The following is a 15,427-nucleotide window of genomic DNA, read 5'->3' as shown; positions in this document are numbered from 1 at the left end:
TAGCAAAAATTTTGGGTTTGATTTTGCAATAACTCTAAATGTTAGTGAAGAAATCCCAATTTTAAAGGAGTAAGTGGTGTTCAAAAAGCATGGGCTAAACTGTACTTTATGAAAAGGTTCTGGCAGTAGAACAGTCTACAGCAGCTGCGACATACCAACACTTCTGGCAAGAATTTGATGTGTGCTGATGGACAAAGAAAAGCAGACTAACCTCAAATGTTTACATAAAACAGGACAGCTCCATCATCTCTGTTTTAAAAATTGTAATTAATAGTTTCTGTAATATCATGAGCATCGATTACAAGAAAACAAACTGATCAAAGAAAGCATCAGCTCTTATTGTATTCAAAACCTGACAGAAAATAGTTCAACTAACTCCAAGTTGATGCTTAATATACAAGAATTTTTTATCACAAGAAATGTACTGAAAGCAACCAATCAGGCTGTTTTTTCTCCCCTTTGAGTTTACACATCCCTAACTGTTCTTGAAGCTGAATGCTGAAAAGTACAGGCAGGGCCAATTGCAAAAGCACACTGCTTTCAAGGTAAAAGTACTTCTTGAATATGTTGCAAATGTGTTAAGGTTTTAAATGGTATTTTATAATACTCCTACTCGGTTTTAAGTTGCAAGATCCATATTTTCTTGCTGAGGGGCACAAAACTTACCAAGCAGGTAATCTTGCCTCAACTTGCAAGAAAGTAAATCAAACATAAACAATGTAATCGCCACTCTACAGGCTTTAAAAAACCAGATCTTTAAAAACCAAACTACAAATTATCTTGAGAAACCATGATATTAATTTTCCATTATTTACAATCCTTTTCATGCAAATGGTATCTTTATAGCATTATTGAAGAACCATGAAAGGGATCTCCAAACTTCCCAACGTTTACAGTGCACACATTTCACATTGTCCTCAGGGTTGAATTGATCGGCACTGCCTCACAGCAGGCATGAGGTTCTAGTTTCAAGAGTGGGGATCCTCCATGCTCTTTGTCACAAAATAAGCATGTCCCAAACCTCATTTGGGTCAGTCGCACTGACTTCAGTAAAATAGTCCAATTAAGTTTGCACTGAAACTTCTGGAATCTTTGACATTGATTTTTTTTTTTTTTTTTTGTTCAAAGGTAAATGGCAGAGTTTTTGCATAAAACAATTACAAGAATTAGGAAGGTTTATTTACTACTGGTTGTCTCAACCAATGCAACAATGCCTCTATGACGAACCGCTGTGTGGTGACAGACAACTGAGAAAATGAGTCATGAACTGTGCCCTAAAAAAATAAATGAGACTCCATAGAAAACCATATGTACAAGCATCATTAGAACCTGAACCACTACCTTGCAAAAAAAACACATAAGCTGGTCTGGTCCTACACGTTTTTACTGCACCACTTTCTTGTACACAGAAATTTTCTCAGGAATAGCTGTTGCTGGTTCCCAAGTGCTCAGCTGTGACGCTGTGGACACCTGCACCCCTCTGGAAACAGCCATTTTTGGTGTCCAGCAAGAAGAGTCTGAAGTGACAAAAATGAGATGTCCTAGAGACTGCTTAAAGAGAGACTAAGCAATTGCCAAAACCCAAAGAATATATCAAATTAAATAAGCTCAAAAGCTTCAGTAAATTATTCCAGTCTACTTGGTAATACAGTCAAGTAAACAAAAAAAAAAAGCTATATGAAGAACTCTAAATCATTAACATGAGGAAATAAAACACCTGCTGAAGTCCTAGGATAATTTCAAAGCACTTGTCTTGTCAGAACTTTGTATACACAGAGTTCTCTTCCCTTGACAAGCAATTCATACAATGCCTTAAAAATTGTCATTATGTACACTTAGAAATCTCTTTTAAAGAGGCGAAAGAGAAAACTCATAAACTGTATTTTATTCTTTTTTTTGTTTTGGTTTTTTTTGTCCTTTTAAGCAGCAGGAGACCAAGCATAGATTAGAAATGTTGCACAAGATCTTCATCTAAAGAAAACCTCACCAAGAATCACAGTTACCATTTGACTGAGGACCTTAGCTGAGCCCTTTAGGAGTTGCATCCTGTGCTAGGTACAGCCCTGTCAGGTAAACAATTCCACAGCCAAGAGCCTCCACAGTTTGCCACTAGTATTTTGCCAAACAATACACAACAGGGAACCCACCCACACTGTGTAATGCAGACCCATGATGTCACATTTTAAGTAAAACTAAACTATCTGTTTCCAGCACTCATGTAGTCCCTGTTTCCAGGGACTAATGTAACTGAATTGTATCATTCCACAGGATAAAAGAGTCAAAGCCAAAATGGGATGAGAAGTCAGACATGAAGAAAAAAAAAAAATTCCTACCAATCTTTATCTTACTTGTATATCTAAAAAATCTACATTTTCCATCTCTGCACCATCAATCTCTAACCTGACTCTGCCAAAAGACATATATTTCATGGGGAAGGAGTCCAAAAGCCAAAGTAAAGACAGATTCTAAAATACATTGACCCATACTCATTTATATTAGTAATTCCTTCCATCTACTTTACTATATATTGCATTGCAATGCTTAGATACTTTACTACAGTGATTTTCTACTGCTGTAAAACACAGTAACTTTAAGAAACTCCATTCTAAATTTTAGTTTTGCTTGAGAAAACCTGTTTGCAATTAATTATTTATGTGTATTCCATGGTTATTTGGTCCCCAAATCTTTTTGCAGCAATATCACTCAAAGCACCTATCTACATACACGGGACATTCACAAACAAGATCAAGGCAATGGCAATATCACGATTACATTATGTTTTTTGAAGATAAGGAAGCTGCTTAAAAACAGAAAAAGCGAGGAATCAAAAGTATTTTCCTTCCAAAGCACTAATTATTCCTACCAAAACACACACAACAAACTGATTGATGCCTTGTACTCAGGGGCTTAAAGCTCTCAGTGAACTAATATGGACATCATTACTGTGTAAAACCACATTCCTGTTAGAAATTACAAACACAAGGACACAATGTGTGTAGGTACCTCTACATAGTGACTAGAAAACTGCCAGTGAGGAGGTACAAAGAACTCAAAAAAGAGGCTTGTTTTGATGTATTTAACCTAATCTAAGCCACATCTGAGTGAGGCTGAAAGAACAGCACTTCTTCATCCCCTTTTCAGTCTTCTCTTTCTGTGTTTTCTTTTTAATACAATCTGCTTACATGAATGAGCAGAGTGTTTGTAGAGTGCTACTACCGGAGGATCCAGAAGTAATTATTAAATTACTAATTCTGAAGCTGCTGCCTAGCAGAAATCTGTACAAAAGCTATTCTGTGCTAGATGTGCAAAGACCTGCTATGAAATTCAGGTACACATATGAAGTTCAGTACGGTCTGGCCAATAAATCTTTTAAAGTCATACTGTTCTCTTAACTCTCAGAAATGAAACTGGAACCTAAACTACTTTAAAACAAATACTCACAGTGTTTTGTTTCTTACACTTTTGATTTAGCCTAAAGGTATTTCTTTAAGGCAAAGACAAGGAGGTTACATACAGAAAACAGCTTACTCAATCACTGTAAGCTGTCAGCACACTTCCACAAAACTTAATATAAGAAAGCAAATAAAGGTTTGCTAATTGGTAATCCCCTTTTATTTATTTTTAACTAAGTCTATTTATTTACCAAAAGACATTTCAGATCATACTTAAACCAGTATCTGTATTAGCAGTACAGTGTTTTAAAAAGAGCCATAAGTGGATTTCATAATTATTAAATTTGTAACAGTCTGAGATTGGAAGCATATCTAAAGCACTAGTGTTTTAAGAACCTGCTTGCTCAATTGTAAAGAGTTAAGTCCTTTTATCATTGTCATAATGAGGACCTTCATCACTGCAATTTTGATTACATCATACAGAATATCCAAATTTTAGAAAAGTTGAAATTAAAAATGTTTTTGTATCCCAAGTATGACCAGCAGGAGCACATTTATTACCAACTGAAGCGGTGTGGTCATTGTTTATTGTTTGGGGGTTTTTGCTTACTGTAATGTGGTTTATCATTTATCAATGTAGGAGAGACATACTGACATTGAAAAATATGTATCACAGCTGAGGTCACATCATTGCCTTGCAAAGAAATTAACAGGACTAAAGACATGTTCACATTTCAGCTACTTCCTGTTCATTGTGTAAAACATCAATCTAAACTGCAGGAGGACTTGCTGCAGTTTATAGAGTACAGTTGGTTTTGCTATGAAGTATTAGACTGCAAAAAACAGTGGAGAATTCATTCAGCTATAGTTGAATCCTGCTCAGAGGGGCAAGGACCCCCAGCAGCAGCAGGAGGCATGTGATGCATGAGAAGGGATGCAGGGAAGAGTAGAGGAAGTGCTTCAAATTGCTGCAGCCTTTTCCACACTGGCCACAAGCCAGAAATCTGACTTAGTCGCTCAGCGGTCCAAATAAAATCCAGGATAGTACTTCTCCAAGTATGGTTAATATACTGTAAGCAGAGTATATATTAAAGGACAGAAACTTCTTGCACTGTAATAATGGGAAAATAGAGCAGCTCCATAAGGAGTTACAGGGAATGCCTCCAATCAACCCCCATACTTTTCATACTGAACACACTACAAAAATGCAAGGAAGAACACTTAGTGCTTTAACTTGCCAGAAGTGGAACTCCCATTCCACATCACTTTTTCCTTAACAAAGGAAACTTAAAATTCAGTTGAATAACAACAAAAGTAGTATTATTTTTTAAAAAGATATCTGGTATAAACTAGATAGCATTAATTCAACCCCAAACAGAAACTACCAGAATTCCACACAAAGCTGGAGGGGGCGGCCACTCAATCCTCCAATTATTCCTCTAACTCCTGACAATAAATTTGAGCAAAGAGGCCTTCATTCACTCATAGTTCACAAAAATGAATTGAGAAAGTCCAAGAGGAAAGCTAGAAATGATCCAGTCTAAATTACTGGAGTCTTGATATAGATCATGTAGCTCAAACTTCACAGACACTGACAGAGTTGTGAAATTATTCTGATCTATATGCAAGTCCGGCCAAGTTTTGGTCACAGACTCAGAACTGTCAGATTCAGGCCATCTTTATGGAAATAAAACATTGATGCTGCCATCAGGAACTGAAATGTGACAGAAATGAACCTCTTAATAAAGTTACCATGGGTAGAAGACAAGGCAACAACCCTAAATTCCCAGGCCATGAAACCAAATGCCACAACACAAACATGAATAATTTCAGAAAGCAATTTACAAAAATTTAAAATAAGATAGGAGAATCCCTTGAGCAGTTCAGAACCATCCATACATCTTGAGAAATACCCTTTTTATGACACAATGAAAATGATCCTTGACTTTCACAAACTCTTAAAAATAAGCAAACAATAAACAAAAATATCCAGAATACTTTTACTTCCTCATAAATAAAAAAGGGAAAAAAACTTCCATTTACAGTATAAGATTGGCATAAATTCATAAGATATTCATAAACTTCATGAAATGTCTTTAAGCAGTTAGCTAAGATTACTTTCTTCTTTCAAATCTTACATTGAACATAGCTACTAATTTCAACTGGCAATAACATTATATATTACAGTACTCTTAATGACTGAGGAACAAACTGCTGTTATTTTTCCATTTCACTCCTAGAATTTTGTTTTCAATTATTTTAACTGCTAAAAAAAATGAAGTCTGTAAAGTACTGTCAGGAATCATCACTACAGAGAAATTTAAAGAATTAATTCCATAACTTGACATTTTTCCATAATCCTTAACTGATTCATTTGCAAGTACTTCCTGTAATTAATTTTTCTTTCTGCATACACTGCCTTTGAGAAGAATATCAAGAAGACTTTTTCTCCTTTACAGAGGCCTAGGGTTATTAGTTATCCTATGCTCCCTCTACTGACTGTAGAAGAAATGGCCTCCAAGCCTTTTAACACGCTTCTCTGAGAGAACAGTTTAGGATTTGATATAATGATTCAAGGAATTAAAAAAGCATAAAGTACATTTCTTGGAGTGTCAAATCCTTGTGCAAGTCAGAGCAGAATATCTTTTTCTTCTTTCTAAGATGGAAGCCTCAGAAAATAAAACTTTCCCGTAGCATCCATGGTATAAATGACTACACAAGCCATTTATGATACCCTGAGGAAATTTCTTCACAACGTTTCAAGGGTATGAAAACTTCAAACTTCTATTTCTGGTGTAGTTTTTAGCAATATTTTCTTATAAACTCCGTTGTTCAGCTGAATCCACAAAAACTACCTACAGTTTTCTTTACCATCCTCCTGTGCAGGACAGTAATCTACTACCAGTGTGACATGAGCACCATATTTACTTTTCACACTTTGAAAATAAATCACAAAATGACCAATGAGATATAATCAAAAAAATACATTTTGGAAAGTTTCCCAAAATTAAGGAAGGTCTTCTTAGTATACAACCTCTATTATCCTGAAAGGTGAACAATCTTCAGGAGAGCTTACTCTTTTGCTATTCTTTTACTGAAGAAAAATGAGTCATTTATTTCTTTTTGTAAAATGTCTCTTGGTAAGGATAATACTGAATGTCTCTCTTTATTACACGAATCATAATAGAAGATTTAAATATTGAACTTCACTGTTACATCTAGCAAAATCTATTTAATTTGTTGTGCTGTACATTGGAAACAAGTGATTTCATACAATAATGACCTCTACATCAAGAAACTAAGCCTTTATTATTAGACAACTTATTAGATACATTCACACTGAATGTGAAAAGAGGAAAAAAAATCAAAAACCCATGATGAAATATAATTCCTGAATGTCATACAAAGACCTCTATCCCACTGAGCATTAACAACATTCAGGTACTTACCAGATCAATCAGACTCTCCTGGATTCTGTTCAGCGTGGTGCGTAATCTGCTGCTACTGAGGCCCAGTCCTGTTGATTCAAACTGGAAGAAATACATTCTACTTAAGTTGGGAAAGGAAATCTCTTTGGTTTAAACTTTAGAGTTATACAGCAAAACTTGAGCTTGCAAAGACTATCTACAACTTACTTAAAATTTTAGCACAGAATCATAACCACACAAAATGAAAAGAAAATCAACAGAGCTCACAGCACTCAACTCTGCACTGGTATGAGGAATGACCTAAGTATCTTCCATGAAGATGACAGTGTGTCATTCACACCAATAAAAGATCCAGTATCTTTTATTGTTATAATTATGTATTTAATTGCAGGACTCTAGATTTTCTGATTTGGGTGATGAGCCTGGAATGGTGCCCCACAACAACATCTCTGAGCCTTGCATTCACACCACACCCAAGTCAAATGGTTTTCACTCCTCTTTCTAGCTATACAATCTCTTGTAATCATCAAATATATATCTTGCATATGTAAAAGTTATAACCACTGATATTTATAAACAGTCATTACTTAATGTCTACAAAGATCTACCTCAGAAATGTGCAATCTTCATGTTCACGGCTCAGGAGCGTATGGGGCTGATGCTCAGCTGGGATATATAGTTATATATATACAACTATTCTATATATATGTATTTATTTTATTTGTATATATATACACACACATATATATAGCTACACTAATTTCCTACTAAGTGCAATGGATTATACAAGCTGAGGGTCTGATTTAACATGCATAATTATTGTAACTTATCTTCCACTGTTAATAAAACCCCCCAACAAACTAACACAACAAAGAAAGTGGAAACAAACTTGGAACATGTAACAAACACAAATTTAAGTTAACAACCTGGAAAGATTTGAATACAGTTCTGGTATGTGATTCACACCAAAAGGCAATTTGCTGAACAATATTTAGGGCACTGTTGTACACTGCATTATTACACTTTTTTTCAGTGGGCTGAATCAAGGAAAGAAGTATTTGAATTTACGTGACCTCCTCCCCTCTGTTTGAATACAGACAGGTATAATTTAGGTCCCTATTTACTGCATCAGAAGTTTCCAATTTAAAATGTCCATCTGCCCCAGTCCTTCTATATATTAAATGAAAATTTACATCTGAGTTGAATTCCCACTGGAAGTACACTCTTGATGAAATCTAGAACCTGATCTAGGAGACATGTTCACAAGAACAGAACCTCATGGCTCCACCATGAACATTTCACTCATCAGTACAGCTGACTCAATTCATAGTTTTTTGCTATTTCTATTTGCAGAACTATAGATTTTTAAATTCCATAAATTGATGGCCTAGTAAGGCTAGTAAGCAGAGCATTATACAATTTTCAGAGTAATTCTGTTCATCACCAATTTTATCTCTTATCATTAACCTCTTATAGAAATTACCTCTTATAATAACCTCCTATAGTTACTTTAAAAAAGTAAGTTTATAAATTAGTGCAATGTCCTGTCAAAAAAAAATAAAACTCACCTCAATTTGTTTCTGCTAAGGAAAACTATTTTGTGGCATGTTCATGAATGACTTAAATTTTAGTGAGTAAATTTTAAATACAGGCAATTTTTAAATTTTTTTCTTGATCCATAAGATCAAGATCCTTCAGATAAGGCAGGCTTAATTTGCAGCCCACAAATAAAAAAAGTTTTGAAAGCAATTCTGGTTACAATAGTGTTTAATTTTTGGCAGTGAAGAAAGCTAAATACTGATTACACAGGATAATGATTTGAATAAGTTTTGAAAGCAGTGACAGCATCATGAACAGACATAGAACTCAACATTTATATTTTAAATCCCTGGTTTTCACTGAGCTGGCAATGAACTCTGTAAAACCAATCACTCTCCTTATACGTGTACTAACTCACATATACCAAATAACCATAATATTCACAAAACTTTTTAAACATTTAAGGAAGTTATACCAGCAAACTATAAGAATCCCATTTGACATTATTTTCTGAACAAAAATAAAACAGGAACTCTCTAAGTGGTCTAAATCACATACCATCACCCATCTCTAATTTCTAAAGGTTTAGAAACACTATGGGGAGTGAGGACATTTAAGCAGCATTACAAGAGGGTTTCTTACAATCATAAACCCTTGTAAGCATTGTGTTTCCCATGGAAAACAATCTGTCAAAACAAATACTAGGCACAGTACAAAAACATCACAATTTTACCACCCATTTGCTAGAACATTTACCTGCCTAGCACTGTGCTGTTCTCTGTTAGAAGCACAGAGTGAGGAAGCTGGTATGGGCTTTGGAAACACAAAACAGAAGGTGTAAAAAAATAACAATAAATGCAACACAATGTGAATAGCAGAGCAACTAAGCCAATGGAAATCAATTATCTTAAGAAAATAAAACAAACTAGACCCCAAACAAACAAAAAAAAAAAAAAAAAAAAAAAACCAACAAAAGGAAAAAACTCTCCACCCATCTTGTAAACACAAACTGCAAATAAAGTTGTCCTGCCAAACAGTTCAAAACGTTTTAGAACCATATGTTGAGTCTGAAAATTCATTACAATTTGCCAACAAATGATGATGGATTTGGAACCCCTCGATACTGTTACTTGTGCAGTAATTTAGGGGCCAAGATATGAGAAGTTGTTTTTACATGCAGCTATTAAGACAATTCTATTGACAGCTGATGTTAGGTACAGACATTGCCAACAAGCATTTTTTTCAACTTCAAGATCACTCAAAAAATCATTGTTTTCATTAATGCAAGTAGTTTGGCAGAAGAATGCTAGACATGAAAAAGCATCTTTCAAGTTTCTTAAACTTGAGTTACTGCTTAACTTTCACGGTCCCCTTTTCCTACATTTGCTGTTCGTATGTAAACTAGAGAAATACATACAGAACAATTCAATCACCTTATACTGTCTAGGATTAAACCACCCTCCTTCTGCAATCTCCTTTGCTACCCACTTTCTACCACTACTTCTAGGTATTTCACATTTTCTTTCCTCCTTTTCAATAGTTCTGGAAAAAAGAATAGAGAATCTATCTATTCAAATCATGCTATGATTAAAGTCTCACTGACAATAATGCTCCCAGTACTTCCTTCCCTTATTGCTGATCTAATCAGCCTTTTCTTACTCCTACATTCAAACCCATTTTATTGCCACTAATTTTTCTGGGAATTACATATTTTAAGCAAACAGATCTCCTCTGTATTTTCATTCTCTGTGTACAGTGATATTTGAAAATTTAAAGTGCTTCTACCTACCATGTCATTTCGGCCAAAAAATGTATAGACTGCATACAGATAGTAATCAAAGAGCTGGGACATGAAGTGGATCACATCAAATGCAATAGGTTTCAGAATATTCATCATCTGCATGTATTTCCCTTAAAAATCAAATACAGAAGATCAGTTTCCTCAGCACAAGTGCTACAAAGACAATTTAGACAAATTCAAAGCCAACTTTACCAAGAGTATTATGTAGCCTTCATTGTTTATTAACAACAATTAATAATAGTTTACAGATTGGAAAGGTTTAAAAACAAAGCTAAAATGATGGCTTAAGACACCACAATTGTTCCAAGACTTCTCAAAATATATATGTTAACCCATATCAAAATGTCTTCAACCGTTTTCAGCCTTCTGGTACCAAATTCAACGCACAACTGTCTGGATCCTCTAAATGAAGTTTCAGCTTCATTTAGGTAAAAAATAATAATCTGCTAAAGCAGTGTCTGGTAAATGCTATATAGAGCCACTGAAGATTTTATGCTTGAGTGTGTTTATGCATGCACATATGGATATTTTTCAAGCAATAGAAAAACACAGTATAAAAACGATATGCCCAAGGCTGGATTTTACCCAACAACTGCAGGGGTTATGTGCTTCACATCAGTGATACAGCATCTTCTGCTCTCCTTCCTTTCTATCCTGTGGTAAGAATCTCAAGTAGTTTTAAGTTTGAAATGTTTCCAGGAGGAGAGACTATGAGTAAAGAAGGATGTTGGTACCCTGGCACATCCAGGGAGAAGAATAATTCCTTCTCTTCCTTACTATTCTCTGTTATAACATGTTTGACTTAGGAATTTTTTTTTAATAATTTAAAAACCCAACCCTCAGGATCTTCATCCATATGGTATCTGAATCAAACTGATCATAGATTTGGAGTCCAGAAGGGCTTTTTCCCTACAGACCTTGTTCACAGGGCCTATAGTTTTCACTTATTTCTGTTTCGAGCATAGGAAATGGCTCTTCATTGGGTCATAAAAGAAGCACACTTAATGGAAAACCCTGATATTCCAGAGACCCATATTTCCTGCTGACTACCTCAAAAATGACATCCTGCTTGCCCTTTTAGTGTTCTAAAAACATAACATATAACAAATGTTATTTTATTACCAACAAACTGTTTGGTTATTACAGTAAGAGACAGACAGCAATTTTTAAACCAAAACACAAATGTAGTCCACCCCAGCATGTAGGATACAGCAGGTCATTTCACAAATTGTCATCCTCCAGACATGTTTAGATGTGACAGGTTGGAAAAATTACAGGAAGGTACTAAAACAATTTCTTTTTCCTGTAATCAACAACACTCATCTTCAAGTTAATACTATGCCCAGAGAAGTAATCTACTAATAGACAGAGAAAATATTGGTTTAATCAGAGAAATTGGGTAGCAAAGAAACAAAAGCTAGCTTTTAATAAAGGGGGAAATATTTTAATTTTTCAAGCAAGTAATTGTGTAGGTCAGCAAAGATAACTAAGTTGAAACATGCATGATACAGCTACATACCTGACAAAATGCAGAGCACTAGAGTAAGAACTATGCAGTGGCCTGACATTGCTACCTTCCAGGTTTCTATCTGATTTAGACTCCTTATTTAATACTACATGACTACGCCCCTGTTTGCTAAGACATGCAAGAATATGTTTTGTTATTTTTAGAGATTTGGCACAGTTTGTAACAATTGATATTGTCACTTTAGCCCTTTTGTTAACTCTATACTACTTAATTACTAATGTTTTGACCCATAGCATTATGAACAAACTGAAAAGTGGACTTAAAAATTGTATTTGCCTTCCAAAAGGGAAAATCAAATGCACAGTCCAATGTGGAAATTTTTGCATATTTGTGAAAGGATGGTGATGGTACCCTAATTAAAGCAAGTGTCACCTGCATCCATACTTATCTGAATATTCTGGATTGGACAGGCTGACTTTTCCCACTTACTCTGTGATAAACATTTTTTAAAGTTGCCTGCAACCCAATATGAGTGATAAGTCACAATCTGGACAGTTAAGATTTCCAAGTATCTGTGCAGCTGGCTTCAATATTGGAGGTAATCCCTTGGGCAGTGTCTTATACTTTTCCAAAGGGCTATGCACTACACACTGCCCAAGTACTGTACCTATAAAAATCTTCCAGCGCCAAGAACATTTCTCTATTACTACATCACTCAGCATCTTGACACAACAAGTGTTCCAAGAACATTTCCTCCTCATTGCTCTCTCCAACAGGACACCAGCTTTTAATGTCTACACATTGTTACCTACACTTGGGCTGAAGTTACTGCTCTGGGTTAAAAAGGGATATCTAAGAATATTTCCAAACAGCACAAACACAGTCCAAAGCCATATCAAAATAGAAGTTTCCAGAAATACTTGAAAAGAACACTTAAAGTTTCAGCAGCTGAAACTAGCTTGAATTTCTAGAGGCTCTAGACAGCTTAAACTGCTTAACATTTGCCATGTTTCTCTGGAAGTATTGCTTGCAGAACTCCTTCTATCCTTAAGGATAGCAAGTAGAGAGTATTTTTTATCAGACTAATCTATACAAAACTGATGCACCTCACAGATTAGCACACACATTTTTGCCATAAATCTTTACTAAGCCAACCTGGTAAAGTGAGCTTTAAACTAGGAAAGATGGTGTAAGGGGAGAGTTACAGTGACCATGCATGCAGCAAAATAAGGTTGAAGTGGGGATACCTCCAGCAGTTACAAGCAGCCAAAGACAGAAGACAATGGGACACCCCCTTGCACTCCCCCTGACATAGTGACACACTGAAATATCTCTGGGAAGTGTCTGTACACCAATGCACACAGTAGGAACAAACAGAAGAAATCAGAGATGTGTATGCAGTCACGGGGCTCTGACCTCCTTGCAGCTATGGAGGTATGTTGGGATAGCTTGTGTGACTGGAATATTGTCATGAAGGGCTGCATGCTGTTTAGGAAAGACAGACCTGGAAAGCACAATGGTGGAGTGGTGCTGTATTTCAGGCAACACCTGGAATGTATCAAGCTCTGTCTTGGGGTGGATGATGAGTCAGTCCAGAGCTCAAGTGTTAGGATAACAGGGCAGACTAGTAAGGGTGACACTGTCACAGGTGTTTGCTACAGGCCACCTCATGAGGGGAAGGAAGTGGGTGAAGTCTTTTAACAGACAAGTGGAAGCAGCCTCATGGCCACATGCCCTGGTTCTCATAGGGAACTTCAGCCATCCTTATATTTGCTAGAAGAACAAAACAGCAAAGCACAAAGAGTAAAGTATTGACAACAACTTCTTGACAGAGATGGTGGAAGATATCAGTGAGGAATGGTGTGTTGCTCAACCTTATACAAATGAACAAGGAAGGCCTTTTTAGAGGTGTGAAGGTTGGGGACAGCCTTGGCTACAGTGACCACGAAATTGTGGAGTTCAGTATCCTGCATGAAGGAAGGAAGGCAGCAAGCCAAATTGCAACCCTGGGCTTCTGGAGAGCTAACTTTAGCATCTTTGGGGATGTTTTTGGAAGAATCCCATGGGGACAGGCTCTGCAGGAAAAAAGGGTCCAAGAGAGATGGTCAATATTCAAGCACCACTTCCTCTAGGCTCAAGAATGGTGCATCCTGATGAGCAAGAAAGTGAGCAAAGGGGACAAGAGACCAGCATGGATGAACAAGGAACAACTATCAAAACTCACTAAAGCAGGACATATACAGGAGGTAGAAGTAGAGACAGGCCACTTGGAATGAATATAGAGATATTGTTGGAGTGAGCAGACATTAAGACAAAAAAGCTAAGGCCCACCTGGAATTAAAACTGGTCAAGAATGTCAAGGACAACAAGGAGGACTTCTTCAAATACATCAATAATAAAAGGCCTGCTACTAAATGGAGAAGGAACCCTGGTGAGGGGACACAGGAAAGGCTGATATACCAAATGCCTTCTGTGCATCAGTCTTCATTGACAGGACCTTGGGAATCCCTGACCCAGGTGACTGGGAAAAAGGAATGGTGGAAGGAAGACACACATTAAGAGCTAAAATGCTGCTTTGAAGGAAGAAGTGCAAAGTCTGTTGAAAGACTGTGTGATTTAAGGTTTTTTAAGTCGCGTGAGGTTCTGTGTTATGTTATCAATTACTCATTTCAGGTAACTTCTGCTGTGAGGTTTTTCATCATTATTATTATTTTCTTGCAAGGTAATGGGGTTTAAAGCAAGCAAAATCTAAATTTTTTTTTCCTCAAAATTTATTCTTAACACAAGCAAAAATAAGGCCAAAAAAGTATTAAAACCCATCAATATAATAAATATCCACTAAACTATTTCTAAGGACAGAATGATATTAATTAAGAGATCACTGAATCAATATACACAATGACACAGTTATTATTAATTATTCTTGTTGATATATAGTGCTTAGTCAAACTATTCCACACAAATTTAACACAGGTCTATTCTTCCTTTGTATTTTAAGTCAACATGCTTGGTAGGAAAAATTAACCTTATAAATTAGTCTAATGGCTACTTTATACTATAAAGAGAACTAATTACCTTAATTAATGTAAGAGAAATCTGATAAATTGAACTGTTCACTTGAGATTCAAACACAATTGTAACTGCTCCCCCTTCAATTATACATTAGCAACTCATTTATGTAGTTTATAAATATTAAACTACTTCCTTTGTTATTCATTTAGCCTCCATACAAAGCATACAGCACATAGAAACAGCTCAAAATGGTTAACAAACACTGTCATACTCATTCAGTATGACACAATGGGCACTGCTACTTTCCTAAAAGTAGTAAGGCAATTATTTATGTTATTGATTGGGCAACTTAAATCTGCATCTTCATCACTATGACTGAAAAACAGCAAAGAAAAACATATTAAGGAGAGAAAATAGTAATCCAAATAACTACTGATCCACTGTTTTAATTTTTAGGATGCAGAATTTCAGATTGTTTTGAAGAAATTATGGAAATAACAGAAACAGAAATATGGAGGCAAAATTAAGATAAATCATGGATCTTACAGAAGTGAACTGCACCAGACACTGCACGTGAACCAGAACTGCACACGATTTTCTACACAAAGGACACAGTACATTTCATCTATCTAGGATTTGGTAAAAGTATTAATATAACAACATTGCACAGTAAATAAATGAAGCTAGAGCGTGTTGAGTAGGAAAGTAACTAAGAAAAGCTACCAGTGGACTTCCCAGCGATCAGCAACCTCTTTAACATTTTTATTAATTACTCTGGCACAAAAAT

At 35.8% G+C, this 15,427-nt stretch overlaps 1 protein-coding gene across 3 annotated transcripts in view; it reads right to left on the bottom strand.

The window, feature by feature from the left end:
• Positions 1 to 15,427, bottom strand: part of VPS50 (VPS50 subunit of EARP/GARPII complex) — an 80,224-nt gene that overhangs the window by 14,481 nt on the left and 50,316 nt on the right. For 2 of the 3 annotated variants that reach the window (XM_064410223.1, XM_064410231.1), the window contains exons 21-22: positions 10,149 to 10,270; positions 6,842 to 6,922 (exon numbers count right to left, since the gene is read on the bottom strand). In XM_064410223.1, coding sequence (XP_064266293.1) covers positions 6,842 to 6,922; positions 10,149 to 10,270 — 203 coding nt within the window. Of the gene's footprint in view, positions 1 to 6,841; positions 6,923 to 9,115; positions 9,173 to 10,148; positions 10,271 to 15,427 lie in introns of all 3 variants that reach the window. The other variant, XM_064410219.1, reaches the window with a different exon arrangement.

Source organism: Passer domesticus, chromosome 1 (assembly GCF_036417665.1).
Source record: "Passer domesticus isolate bPasDom1 chromosome 1, bPasDom1.hap1, whole genome shotgun sequence".
Lineage (NCBI taxonomy): Eukaryota > Metazoa > Chordata > Aves > Passeriformes > Passeridae > Passer > Passer domesticus.
Note: the sequence above shows the minus strand (reverse complement) of the source record. Positions and strands in the feature narration are given on the sequence as shown.